The sequence below is a fragment of the Triticum aestivum genome, chromosome 4B (assembly GCF_018294505.1).
Source record: "Triticum aestivum cultivar Chinese Spring chromosome 4B, IWGSC CS RefSeq v2.1, whole genome shotgun sequence".
In the NCBI taxonomy this organism is placed as follows: domain Eukaryota; kingdom Viridiplantae; phylum Streptophyta; class Magnoliopsida; order Poales; family Poaceae; genus Triticum; species Triticum aestivum.
This window is the reverse complement of record NC_057804.1, coordinates 618,892,516-618,905,882: the sequence shown is the minus strand read 5'-3', so window position 1 is coordinate 618,905,882 and position 13,367 is coordinate 618,892,516. Positions and strand designations below refer to the sequence as shown.

General features: G+C 48.9%; 2 protein-coding genes and 1 long non-coding RNA gene across 5 annotated transcripts; 1 reads left to right on the top strand and 2 right to left on the bottom strand.

Annotated features, from left to right (window-relative positions):
* Positions 1 to 351: 351 nt before the first annotated feature.
* Positions 352 to 2,815, top strand: LOC123093633 (uncharacterized). Of its 2 annotated transcripts, XR_006445460.1 has the most exons (3): positions 365 to 1,605; positions 2,108 to 2,445; positions 2,525 to 2,815. It is a non-coding gene; the product is annotated as an uncharacterized lncRNA (long non-coding RNA). The 2 variants fall into 2 exon arrangements; XR_006445461.1 differs by having other exon boundaries at positions 352 to 2,445.
* Positions 2,816 to 3,035: 220 nt separating this feature from the next.
* Positions 3,036 to 6,054, bottom strand: LOC123093632 (chitin elicitor-binding protein). 2 transcript variants are annotated; one of them, XM_044515639.1, is made up of 4 exons: positions 5,285 to 6,054; positions 3,769 to 3,886; positions 3,466 to 3,659; positions 3,036 to 3,353 (listed from the first exon to the last, which is right to left on the bottom strand). In XM_044515639.1, the coding sequence occupies exons 1-4, from the start codon at positions 5,940 to 5,942 to the stop codon at positions 3,259 to 3,261; spliced, it is 1,065 nt and encodes a 354-aa protein (XP_044371574.1). In that variant the 5' UTR covers positions 5,943 to 6,054; the 3' UTR covers positions 3,036 to 3,258. The 2 variants fall into 2 exon arrangements, with proteins under 2 accessions (XP_044371574.1, XP_044371573.1); XM_044515638.1 differs by having other exon boundaries at positions 3,763 to 3,886; positions 5,285 to 6,053.
* A 1,021-nt stretch (positions 6,055 to 7,075) lies between these two features.
* LOC123093631 (uncharacterized) lies at positions 7,076 to 12,347 on the bottom strand. The gene is made up of 11 exons (XM_044515637.1): positions 11,599 to 12,347; positions 11,163 to 11,254; positions 10,829 to 11,022; positions 10,475 to 10,514; positions 10,166 to 10,247; positions 9,356 to 9,433; positions 9,145 to 9,270; positions 8,812 to 8,933; positions 7,828 to 7,867; positions 7,646 to 7,720; positions 7,076 to 7,521 (listed from the first exon to the last, which is right to left on the bottom strand). Exons 1-11 carry the CDS (start codon positions 11,895 to 11,897, stop codon positions 7,356 to 7,358), a joined length of 1,314 nt encoding a protein of 437 aa, XP_044371572.1. The 5' UTR covers positions 11,898 to 12,347; the 3' UTR covers positions 7,076 to 7,355.
* Between the last annotated feature and the right edge of the window lie 1,020 nt (positions 12,348 to 13,367).

Here is a 13,367-nt window from a genome sequence, read left to right as displayed (position 1 = left end):
TCTGAGCGGATGTCGGAGACCATGGAGAAGATCAGAAGCACGTTGACGACCGCGCGGCAGCCTCCATAGTTGGTCTCTCTTTTTTTGGAGTTGAGGTAGTCGAAGGAATAGTGTGTGAACTAGTTTGTCGATCGCTTGTTGTAACCTTCGCTCCTTGATGCCTCTCTGCGTCTTTCATGTTGCGCTACTTTGGTCTGTAAAACCTTTGCACCACTGTGACGGTTGCTTGGTGGCTTTATTAATTTAAAGCCGGACGCTTCTAGCGTCTTCGTTTCAAAAAATACTAGCGATGAAAATGCACCCATGCAGCACGAGCCAGGAGAACATCTTGCACTTAGGCCCATCATGGGTTTTCAAAAGTATGTTAGCGACACAAAATATCCAGCTTACAGAGCGAAAAGCCTGAAAAGGTACCGCAGGTTCAAGAGGACAACACTCGCCACTACCCTAAGAAGCAACTAGCTAAATATTTTTCTAATCTTGATCGAGTTTATTAGAATATGGCCATGGTGCAATATCAAATTAGTAGTATCATTGCTTCCATCATAATTTTATTTTATTTTTGTATTTCTGCAGCATCATGTACGGGTCATGGCGTAGGGAATCCCCCCTCCCCTCCGCCGCACCACCCCACACGAGGTTGTCACCGGGCAAGCCCGTGGCGCAGCTCCGGCCTGTGTCGGAGAATCTTGGATCTAGGGCGGCGCCCCCAGCGAGGCCCCTTGTTTCCTGCGGCGAGCAGTTGGGTTGGCATGGTGTTGGCGATCTGCTCGGATGGCCGACAGATCTTCGCTAAACTGGGGCATCGCGTGGCTGTCTGGGCGGCTACCGGTGCCAGATCCGGCTGCTGGCCATCTTCCCCTTCTTGGTGTGCTTCTCCCACAGCGGATCCTGGCTATGCCGGCGTGGCTGGCCAGCCCCTGGGCTGTGCCCGAATCTGGTGGTTGGGATCCAGACTGGGGGAAACCACTGATCGGCTCCGGCCGGCGACGACGACGGCGATGTCCGCAGGCGTCGAGTTTCTTCATGGAGACGTCGCTCAAGGTCCGCCCTTCCGCTCCCCAACACCTTGCTTCTCTGGTGAAGACCTAACTCTAGTAGGCTACGACGGTGTCCTTGGCGTCGTGACCTTCTTGAAGGCGTCTCCTTGAGAGCTGTGTGGTGGTGGGCACTGTATGGGGTCGTTGACAGCAGCCAAGGGCGTGTTCTTCGTCCAAGCCTTCACTTTCCTCCGGCGCGTTCTGCCCAAGGGCTGTGTAGCTCGCTCTGCTTTGGATGAGCCTCGTCGGCACATTTGGGGTGCTCTGATCCGCTCTTGGGGTTATCCGGCGGTTTCCATCCATGTTCATGGGAACTTTCCGTTCTTCGGTGGTACGACACCTTGCGATTCAGGCAACGAGGTGTGGCCTCCTTTGAAGACGGAGTTTGGATGGATATCGTGCCGGGGGCCTTAGTGTCTGGTGACGGCAGACCATGTAGGTGCATCTGCACTCCCTCTCCAGAGCCGGCTTTGCTTCTGTCCAGATGTAGTCGTGGTGGAGGACCTCAACTTCTTCAGCTGTGTGCTCCATTGTATACCCTTCCTGCTGAAGTGTTTGGGGCTTAGTAAGTTGCTTTCCAACTCCTTTGTATCTTGTTGCTTTCTGTTGTTTGAGTTCTTTGATGTACTCTGCAGTTGTATTTTGGCCGGTTGATGGCTTTGTTAATTCAAAGCCGGACTCGGCTAGCGCCCTAGTCGGGTTCGGCCGCGTCTTTTCTGTAACAGTTTTGCTAAGTCTCAGTCGACTGAAACTTTTGTTATGTCTCGTTCGATGTTATAGTCCTTTGATTTTGCATGGAGATTCGTACACAATTTTTCTGTTCACTTTTTTCTTTTTTCTTTTTATTATCTTATATGCTATATCACCTAGCCACACCCTTTCTCTGAAAAGTTTAGGTTTAGTAGACACCGACTAACAAAGTAGATCACTAAAATGTAAACTAATATAAGAGTGTTTAGATCACTATTTTAGTGATCCAAACGCTCTTATATTAGTTTACAGAGGGAGTATTTGCCATCCTTATAGGCAGCTCATTTATTTGCTTTATGTTTTGGTTTCGTGAACAGTTCGCTGCATCGTTTGCGACCATACTTCATGTACGATTGCACATCCATCTTCGGGCAAGTATTTCACGGGCAGCACTCAACCTGGTTTCCCGGTACACCGCCGGTGGGGAGATGATCTAGGTGGGATGCTGGAGTTAGATTTTATATATTTCGATCGAAGAAATAGTGAGTCTGCCAACTCTATTGAAGGAGTCTCCTTTTGTCCCCTAGGGAGCCGATAGCTAGAGCCAGTGTCTGAACTTGATGATCCTGTTGGTGCAGTCTCGGAAACACCTAATAGACAGTGAACTTGACAAGCCATGCTAAAGACACTGGGATCTCGGTAGTAACCGATGCAGGTAAATTATTTGAACACTGTCGGTTATTTCTATACCAAAGATGAAATCCGTCTGCACCTGATGATATTACTACTGTTAGAGTGCAGGCATCAGTGACTACTGAAGCTGAAGTTAGAGCTAGCATTGTCATGGAAGGTCCTAAGCATGAATTCTGGGATTCTGAGGGAAGAGACAGCCGATGAAGCAAGACGCTGTTGAAACAGCCAAACATGAAGACAAAAATTCTGCTGCTGCTTGTACTGGCACTCTGTTTATGTGACCTACTTGACGCTTGCAAGTCTGCTAGAACTTAGTATTTGTTATGTTATCGCCCAACTATTGTTCATGGTTACTGGTATGAGCTTTTATAGATGAGATGAAGTAGTTCTCTTGTCGGAGCTGACATGCCCTTCTTTCTTTCTCACGGATGAATTGAACAAGTTCATGTCGACAAGATTAGTACCGTAACAAGTGTTTGTGCTAATTCTTTAGATATGATGGTTTTACTGTCACAAAAGATGACCGAGGAGCAAAATTCTGAGTACTAGTAGTATGATAAATTGAAGTTAAGAGATAATGCGGCAGTTTCAAATCCAAAGGACTAGGTTCGGTACGAAAATAACGCATATCATTGCTTTATTCAGGCAGCTAGCGCGACTCATTCTCTAGAAGAATAGTCAAAATGAAAAGCTCAACAAACCGGTCATCGGAATTTCAACTTACAACAACAACAACAACAATCACATCGATCAACAAATTGATATACTATCGTGAGTTTTTTTTTCCAAGATAATATATATATATATATAGCGGCTAGAGTGGGCGTCTTCGGTATCAAAGGAAGCATACCAAGATCAACACCATGTGGAAGGAGATAGCAGGTATCCTCCACATGGACCCTGCCAATACCGACCTCGAAGATCCTGCTTCTGCAATACCAACAAGAAGAGGTTAGAGACACTGTCTCATCGCCGACTCAGGTCGATAAACTGCGCCGCTCGGGCCTGGGGAGGGTCTGCAAGTTTAAGAGGCTACACTTACTCTCGCATGCTGGTGCTGTCTGGTTCTTGAAAACAGTGGTGTGTATGCTGAGTGAAGAGCTGTTGGAATAACCACTGTAAGCGCACATCTTGGAGTCGCAACCGGCGCCACTTGTCTGCCCAAGATTGAGCCCTTCGCCGCACGGCCGCACCGCTGGGCATCCCTTTTTTCCTTGCAGTGCGGTGCAATTTAGCCTGGGGGTCGCCACATCCACATGGGATAAAAATGGTTAATCTCCTGGTTACTGCTTGAGAAACAGCTCAAGAGATATGGAAGCAAGGGTGCTAAGTTGCGTACTGGAACTGGAAGGTGTTTGAACTGCAGCGGCACTGGATGCAGTCCTGCGCGGTGAGCGCGTAGGTGCCGTTCGGGAGGCGCAGATCATGATCAGCCGAGGTGTTGCTGATTGATGAGCTGCAAACTGAGTATAACAAAATTCGACGAGCAGTTAGTACCTACCAGGTTCAGAATACCATTTCGTATATGCGGCTCTGTTTTACGAACCATAATGAACACTAGTCAAAAGAATCCATCAATAATCTTCAAAAAGGCGTGTGCACTGAACAGTCCAGTCAGAGTCAACTTTGTGGATTAGTAGCGTGTTCATAGTTGGAGACCGAAAAGTCAGAGAGTTTGCCCGGAGAAAGCAACAGCTAACAACCAATTAAACAAGTCCAAGTAGGGCATCAATCAATTGAAGCTTCAAAGCTTATTTTCTTCAACAAATTTCACACCACAGATGCATTTCTTTTCTGGACAATTAAACGGTTGCAATTTGTTAGGTTTCTGCCCTGGCACACAGGATGGACAAATGGCGACGTCTCTAAAAGCTTCCAAGTTCAGAGTGGAAGCATGAGGTCTGAATCTCTCTGAACAACTGAAGCATGAGCATCAACCTCGTCTCTTTGAGATCACCTGTCATCGCTGGATATTTGGAATAAAGCTCCACACAAGGGGACCATGGCTTAAGTTGATTGAAGAGGCCTAGAAGGTACTTAACCTATTATATTTGTATAAATGAAATCACTGAATCCAGGCCATATAGTACTACAGCTAGCATCTTGCAATAATTCATCAGAAGCGCAATCTGGCTCATCATTTTTAATCAGAACCAACACTCAACTTCCATCGGGCAAACTAAACAAGGAAGCATATATAATTATCAGTTTCCTCAGTCCCAGTTTATGCATGTGGCCGTCCATAATTAACTCATTAGTTTATCCTAACTTGCATTCTGGCAGACTGTCACCAGTCATCTGAAAAACTTCTACACAGACTTAGTGGCAGTACCTCATATTGCAAGACTAGTCCTAGTTACACCTTTTAAACTAAAACAATAACTGAATTCCCGGAGAAGATACCTGAATTGCATTTTCGATTAACAACTAGCATCCCGACCGCGATAATTTATTTGAATTGCATTCCCGGTTATTTTTCAGTCAGAACTATAACAGCAAGTCAGTAACACCTAAGCTCCATAGGGAAAAATACTAAACAAAGCAACTGAAGTAGAATTTCCCCCAATCCCAGGCCCCCAGCTGGTCCTGCGTGCGGTTGACTATAACTAGTTTATTTATCCTATTCTAATCCTAACTTGCACTCTTCCTTGGTACTCCTAGTCTACTGGCCAGCATCAAGTCAAGATAAATTGAAATCTGAGTTCAGAACCTCCTCACAAGATTGCAAGAACAACTACAGTTAGATGTTTATCCTTCAATTAATAAACTGCATGTATTAATTGAACTACTACTTGTATGTATAACATGAAGATTGAAGAAGAAAGAAGAGAGCACAAGTAAGTAAGTAATTTTATACGTACCAGGGAGCGGGACATCAAGAACCTGGTCCTTCTGCAGTGTCTTGGGGTCGGCGATCTTGTTGAGCTTGAGCAGCGTGTCCTCGGTGACGCCGAAGGTGGCGGCGATGCCGGAGGTGGTCTCCCCGGCGTCGACGATGTGGGCGAGGTGGAACACGGCGTCGGCGCCGTCCACGGGGTCGCAGCTGCAGGGCAGCGGGATCCAGAGCTTCTGGCCGACGGTGATGAGGTTGACGTCGGCGATCTTGTTGGCGGTGGCGATCTCCTGGTAGGTGACGACGGCGTCGAAGGAGTTGCGGGCGATGGCGTCCAGCCCGTCCTGCGGCTGCACGGTGTAGACGGGCGCGTGGTCCGACTGGCCGACGCCGTTGCCGGCGCAGAGGCAGCGGAAGGGGATGCGGACGGTCTGCTTGGCGGCGACGCGCTTCTTGGGCGAGGTGGCGAGCGGGAGGTCGTTGGCGCCGAGGAGGCCGGCGAGGGTGGTGGTGTTGAAGCGGGCGAGGAGGTCCCCGTAGGTGGTGGCGTTGGGCACGCGGTAGCCGATGGCGGACTGGCAGATGGTGCCCCGCGGCGCGCTGCAGGTGAAGTTGGTCGCCGTGGCCGTGGCGGCGAGGTGGAGGAGGACGAGGAGGACGGCGGCCGGCGGCGACGGCAGCGGCATGGTGGGAGCTAGCTAGGGGGGAGAGTGGGAATGGGAGGCGTTTGACTGCGGCGTTGACGCGGGTGGAGGAGGATGAGAATGAGATGATGCTCGGCAGCTGTGCTCACCGGAGCGGAGGCCCGGCTTAAATGGTCGTATGTGTTGTGCGGGGCCCTGCCCCCATTAATACGTTTTTGGCTCGAAATGGAAGATAATCCTCCGGCTTTGCTTAGCCGACATGGGTTACTACCAAAGTGTGTGAAATAATGGGGATAAAATCAAGCTAGTTTTAGCTCGAGAAATCTTCTTATATTATGGAACGGAGGAGTACTAGATATGTAGGAGCGCAGCTTAAACCTCCGAAATTCTTTCAAAATACTAAACCGCTAAAATTCTCAATACCATTATACGCCATGCCGCTGTGAGTTCCAGCCTATTAATTTTGTACGTTTACGAACGCCCCTAAAATTTATTCGTTTTCTAAAGTCTACGGATTTTGTAAGTTCCAGTCTATTAATTCAGAAGAAAAATGAAAACCCGCAAAAACCCCAATTCGGAGAAGGTACAAGCTCAGCTCGGTGAAAAAACAAGAAAAGATTGTTCTCTGGCGTGGCGTTCCACAGGGGCTGCGGCGACCGAAGCGCGTGTGGCGTGTGACTAATAAGCGAAGAGGAGCTGGAATTCCACGCCCACAAGTCGGCAAAATAATCCTGTACGACCGGGTCGTACGTGCGACCCGGTCGCATGTGGAGGCTGGCAGGTGGGCCACCTCATGAGGAGCTCTCTCACAAGCGAGTCGTACAGGATTCGCCTCCCACAAGTCGCGTCACAAGGAAAATGATTAGACCTCTGCCAGCCAGAGTGCCACGCTAACAGTCTACAGGTCAACGCCGGTGTGGACTTCCAAGTTTGAACGGCGGGCCGGCGGCCAAGACCATATCATACGGCAGGGTGAGACGGCAACGCCCTGAGACTGAGAATGAGCTCGACGGCTCCACGCCGGACGCCACTGCCGTCCACATCACCCAACGCGCGAGCACCATATTCCTACCTCTCTCCCTTGTGGCCGGGACAAGGACGCACCACCCTCTCTACTAGTCCAGCCCCATGGTTACAGCAAATCCGACCACAAACAGATTTCAAGCACACGCCGAGATTTAACCGCGAGCCGCTCGATTATTTCGCCTACTTTGTCTGTCTGTCTGTCTGTCTGTCTGTCAGAGAAAAGTGTTCACCAGAACCGACGGAATATGCTAGTAGAACATGAAGGCGAAAAAGAAAATACACGGGAAAGAAAGATTAACATCTAACCAATGAACCAATGAAAGCCAGATTGCGCTTGCTGCTCTTTTCTACAAAGAATGAATGATGGAGGCAAAACCGGGGGGGCCTGAGCTCTACTCCTGCGGCGGGATGGACGCTACTGCTGCAAACTCACTCCAGGGACGAAGGCGGCATGCCGGGCGGCTCCTCCGTGCGCGGGGGCGACGAGCTGAAGTCGATGGTCGGGAACACCCCAGGCGGCCTCTCCACCGGCTGTATCGACAGCAGCTGCGACGAGTCCCCAACGACGTCCGCCCACCCGTAGTGAGGGTCCGCCCTGTCATATGGTGAAACGCACACGAATATGAGATCCAACCCGCTCACCATGATTTTAGTTCTGATCGTGTCTGGAACTGTTTTACTGGAGCTGGCAATAAGCTTCAGGGGTTAAAAAATCTTACTCGTAGTATGTCTCCTCGTCGACGACTAAATCCCAGCTCTCGCCGGTTGTGCTCTTCCCGTACTTATGAACTTTACTGAAACATGTCAACTTCACTGGTTATCCACTGATAGTATCATATATACTAGAACGATTTCAGCACAGATCTTAATATATTACACCATCATGAATGACAGCACATACCCATTGCCGAAGTGCTCTTCTCCCCAAGTCCTGGACCAGCCTGAAAGATTCAAATCAGATAAGTAACTGGCTATGAAGATTTCGTAATATAAGTTATACTGCTAGCGCTATACATGTTGAGCATCCAATTTCTAAGAACGGAGATTCTGCATATACTGCATGCAACTTACACAGAATGGTACTGTTTCAATTAGTTTACAGTATTTAAAGGATCTCAGTCGTTGGTAATGTATGACCCAATTGCCACAAACTAGCTAGTTAGTGCTATTTCTGATGTGGACAGCAGCAAAAGACACTACAAACAAGTGTGTGGGCACCAACGCTGTTGGACGTGTGTTTGAGTAGACAGCTAGTAGCATCTTAGCTAGTTGGACTCGATGAGACGCAACATATGTGGCTACGAATGACATTTTTAGGAACTAACTGGTGAATAGTTAACAACTATTGTGAAATATAATTTATTAAGCAAATAATAACATTAATCAAAATTCATAAAGAAGCTACGGGTTGGTTTTGGCCTAGCTACTTTGTGAAGAATGGGCTGTTTGTTTACGGTTGGGCTAGCCAACATTCAGGATTGTACATAACGTTTTTCATCAATCAATGCAACAAGCACAATGCTTTGCATTTCGTGGAAGCTTGTACAAATTGGTTGGTACATGAATGTTCAGGGAATATCTTTCTGTCACCATTAAGGTAGTGAGCCCAGCGCCAGCCTGTAGGTCAAAGGGAATCACAAAAGGCTATCATGCATGATTAGCAAAAACAAACAGGGTGGTAGTTCCTGGTGTAGCTCTGTTCACAACAAACCTTTGTAATTTATTGAAGATATAGGTAAAAAAATATAAGGCATAATGTTATTGACCCCCTACCGAGGATATGTATGTCAATATTATTAAGTTAATGACTAGCATCCAGCAGAGTATATTGTTACCAGCAAAACGCGTATTGTGCATATATGTTATCAATGGTGGCGAAACTTACGGTCACCGCCAGGAGAAGCATGCCATGTCTCCCCTTGTCGTGAACCAATTCCAGCAAAGAATTTCTCTTCCCATTTATCTCCCCATCTGGTGCCTAAGTCTGTCTCTGCCCACTTATCTGTCCTGTAAGACCATCAAAGGGATTGCAACAGTTGTCAATCTCCATTGCACAGGGCAAACTGGCAAATACAGTATGTATGGTAACCTAAGGCATTATGACTAAATCTACAGTTTAATACTCATAAACCACTGAATACATATAGTCCGATTACTCAGTAATACACAGGTAGGAAGGTGCTTACAGAGTAAGAAAGACGAAGCTCAAGAAGCTCACCATTTCAATACAGAGCCACGACCATCGTAATGTTCACCCCATCTCTCCCACCAGGACTGCTCATTTAACCTCCCGTATTTATGCGCACCTTTTTCTGTCCAGCCCTTGGCATCATATTTCTCCCACCTTGGAGAAAAATTAACAGTTCAATTAAATAATCAGCAGCGCCACCTGTAACCAAACCTAAAGAAAAACACAATGCAACTCTCACCATTTTTCATACCACCCAGCATTTTCTGTCCCTGATTTGGCTTGCTTCTCTGCGCTCTTCTCGAGTCTTGCAAGATTGCTGTGTTACACAATTTAAAGATTTAAACCATGATCTAGCCTTACGGGCTGCAAATTCATATTTTCTTATAATAGGGTTATTACTTACTCCCTCCGTCCCATAATATAAGAGCGTTTTTTACACTAGTGTAGTGTTAAATACGCTCTTACATTATGGGACGGAGGGAGTATTTTCCATTTTCTTCACATAGATACTACTGTAATCAATGCTACAAATACTACACCAAAAGTGAATATACATTACAGTGATTAGCCCTTTGTCTAGTAGCAGGTGCTATCTAAACTGAAGATTGGAAGTATAGTGGATAGGAAGAAAAACAGAGCTTGCAATTCTAGGAAGAATATAAGTGATATACTATGAGATATGCCACATGGTCAGGAAAATCATGATCCCATCTATCTTTTGTTGATCTTATACACTTGGGATACATTAAAGAGGAATCTACAGATGACCCGTGTGCTTGCTGTAATATTCTGTTGATGACATTTTTAAGTAAAAAATGAGCATATGGCTTGGTTTTATAACCATCTTAGGTTCTATGTCCGCATATATGCAAGTACATCTATGGAATTTGTAAAAAAATTCAAAATCAGCTTTCCATCATCAATGAACAACAAGGAATGTTGCAGTTACAATTGTAGTCACGTAGTTAGATATGGAATGGTTTCCTTTTATTCATTGAACGAGGAATGATATACTTATAACACTGAAATAGCAAGTCAACTGATTCACCTCCATTCGTCTTGGTGCAGAACTTCTTTCCACTTTTCCCACCAAGAGTCACCCTCAGCATTCTTCCCAGATTTCTCAGCACCTAACATGTTAAAATTGTATTGAGAGGTCAAGAAATAATGACAACAAATGTATAAAGGTTAAAAATATTTCCAATGAACATAGATCAATTTCCGTACTAGTTACTATCCATCACATCAAGTAAATCCTTGTGTTATTTAACAATGGAGTCAGAAAGACCATGTATCACCAAAAATGTGAAGCAAAGTTGTGTTACCAGAGCTTCCAGTATAAAGAGTAATTGCATACCTAGCTCTTTGTATCCAGTCCAGTCACTTTTCTCCCACCACTGCCACATAAAATAAATACACAGAGATTTGTTACATAAAAGATCAATGGACATTGTTACGGAACTCATAAACTCCTAAGAACTAGCTAACGACTTATCGGTGATTAAAAAATGATCGGCTATCTGTGATATTATATTACATGCATACTTGAGCAACAACCTTTTGAAACCAAAACAATATTCACTTGAATGACATGCCTGTTTCAACCACAAATGCAGACCTAGCAGATATGGGAAAGAAAAGGCAAGAACATACAGTGATGAAAACCAGAGTGCAGTATATCAGAATAAGTAAAGCAGCAGCAAGAACATACAGTCTCTTTCCATTCAGTGGAACCATCATGGGTCTGTCCACCCATCCTAGCCCAGCGGCAACGGTACCCGTTCTCACCGAGATCCTCGCCACTCTCCCTGTACCAGGTGCTTCCATCCTCGTTGGTGCCAGACTCCTTGACCGCTTCATCGAGCAGGTTGATTCCCCATTCCTTCTCACTAGCAATACCAGTGTCTATAAGGCAGGTGCCAAAGAAACACACGCATTTCCTTAGCACCGCAGAATAACTACAAGTTGGGGCATTTTCACTTTGGAGTGCACATCTGGGAAACATTCTTCTTTCAAAATTAAAAGTGTCAGCAAAGCAAACCCACCTCTCTTGGGCGGGGTGTCGCGGGACTGGGGAGCCGGCCCTCTCGGCGTGCACCGTGGATAGAAATCTTTCTGCTTGGGCTGCCTTGTAGAACTATACTAGTGAACAAAAGAGAATCGTGTATCAGAGATTTCATCATCAGTACTAAACAAATAGTAGCACTTATTCTGCAACAGCACAAAACATATGCATTATACTAGTAGTGTATGGTATGAATATGAAGCTTCTGTCTACAGCATTGGCACGTTAATTAAACTCTATAAAAATGCACGCATGTGTTGGAATAAACAAAGAAAAGGAGCATGATTGTTGGCAGTGGCGAATGTGAGGCCAGATATAACAGGCAAGTGTATCTATCTGCACAGAAAAGAAAACTAATATTGAATGTGTAGGAGGATAAATCCTAGATTCGCAGTGGCGAGTGGCCGCGCACGTACCGAGAGGAGGGGAATGGGAGTGAGGGTGTGACGGTGAGGCCGACGCGGCGGCGTCCCCGGACGGCGGCGGCGGGCTTGCTCCCGTGGACGCGCTCCGGCGAGGCCGCGGCAGACGCCTTGGCGGAGAGCAGCAGCAGCCTCCGCGGCGGCGTGGGGTCCGGGCGGGCGTAGCAGCAGCAGCGGATCGCGCGCGCGGGGCCACGCGCGGGGCGCGGCCAGGGCCCCGCACCCAACTTCCCCGGCCGACTCGCGGCCAGATCGAAGGGCGGCGCCACGAGCCCTCCGGAGCAGACGGCCATCCTGTGACGCCGCGGGCCAGCGGGAGCCCAGGCGGCGGAATGGGAGCCGGGTCAGGCGGTCAGTGGCGGGAGCAGGGAGGCGGAGGGGCGGGGGGCTTTATAGGGGCGCATCTCCCCGGTTGGCCGCCTGCTGCCGCCCACCCACCCGAGCACGCTGGCGACTGGCGGTGGATTCGCTCACGGGAATGGCGAGACGGGGACAGGAGCAGGCGGAGGTTTCTTTATCGGGAGATCCTGGCGGAGTGAGATGTCATGGGTGGCAGTATAGCGCGCGCGCGTGTGTGTGGTGCGGAGGTGGAGGCATATGCGGCTGGAGGGAGACGAAGGAGGCACGCGGGTCCCGCTCGTCGGCGTCAGATCGGCAGCTACGGTTCCGGTGTGCGATGCGGTGTTCTCGGGCGGGCCACCGCCACCGCAGACACGCTGCGTGGCGATCGCGGAGTCGCCGGTGTGCCGTGTGCGTGCACTCGTGACGAACGAAACGGTCCGTCCATGTGGATGCCATGTGACTTCCGCCATGTATGCTGGTACTACGAGACATACGAAGAAGAAACGTACATGCGCCTTGTAGAAACGCCAAACAGGAAATGACACGCACAAGGCTTGAGCGCGCAGTCCAGGGATTTCCTGTAGTCGCGGACGACAGTGATCAAGCCTTTGGGACCCGGCAACTTCATCTCCAGATAGGCGTAGTGGGAGACTGACATGAATTTGGCAATCGCGGGCCGGCCCAGCAATGCATGGTACGCGCTGGACAGGTCCACCACCTCGAGCCAGATAGGTTCGCGCCCGAAATGATTGATTGTGCCGAAGAGGACATCGAGCCGGATCCGGCCGCTGGGGGAGCAAGAGAGACCCGGCACGATGTCGTGGAACACCTTCCGGGATGGCTCCAGGTCCTTGGCCTCGAGGCCGAGCTTGGTCATGGTGTCGCGATAGAGGATGTTGATGTTGTTGCCACCGTTGATGAGGACTCGCGAAAACTTGAAGGTGCGTCGGGCCGCGACTATGGTGGTGTAGAGGACAAGGGCGTAGCCACCAGGTTGGGCATGACGGCCGGGTGGTCCTCCCCGAGTCCAGCTGATCGGGCGCTCCGACCAGTTCATGTATTCCGGCACGGCCGGGATGACGGTGTTCACCTCTTGCCGGAGCAGGCGCTCGCTACGCTTGTCGTCGCCAAGGCTGGTGAAGACGACGCAACTCGCGTTTTGGTTGGAGAAAACATCACCGCGCATCGCGCCAATCGCCGGGGAGGGGGAGGCGGCGGCCCCGCACCCGGAGCCGGAGGCGGCGGGATGTCGCCCCTCATGATGCGCTTGGTGATGGGCACTGTCGGAGCTTGTGCGTGGACAGCCTCGCACCGCTGTGATGCTTGCAGGAAGCGTCGAGCATCTCCTCGAAGCTCATGGCGGGTCGCCATGTCGTCTTGTCGGCGCTTGCCGGTCGGCTCGACCGCGGGCGCCTGCTCAA

Coding starts and splice junctions, on each gene's coding strand:
- LOC123093632 (XM_044515638.1), bottom strand. CDS start 5,942: ATGCCGCTGCCGTCGCCGCCGGCCGCCGTCCTCCTCGTCCTCCTCCAC. Junction 3,887..5,284: donor TCTTGATGTCCCGCTCCCTG/GTACGTATAAAA, acceptor TGTTATACTCAG/TTTGCAGCTCATCAATCAGC. Junction 3,660..3,762: donor TCAAACACCTTCCAGTTCCA/GTACGCAACTTA, acceptor GGCGACCCCCAG/GCTAAATTGCACCGCACTGC.
- LOC123093631 (XM_044515637.1), bottom strand. CDS start 11,897: ATGGCCGTCTGCTCCGGAGGGCTCGTGGCGCCGCCCTTCGATCTGGCC. Junction 10,248..10,474: donor GACTGGATACAAAGAGCTAG/GTATGCAATTAC, acceptor TTAACATGTTAG/GTGCTGAGAAATCTGGGAAG. Junction 9,271..9,355: donor GCTGGGTGGTATGAAAAATG/GTGAGAGTTGCA, acceptor TTTTTCTCCAAG/GTGGGAGAAATATGATGCCA.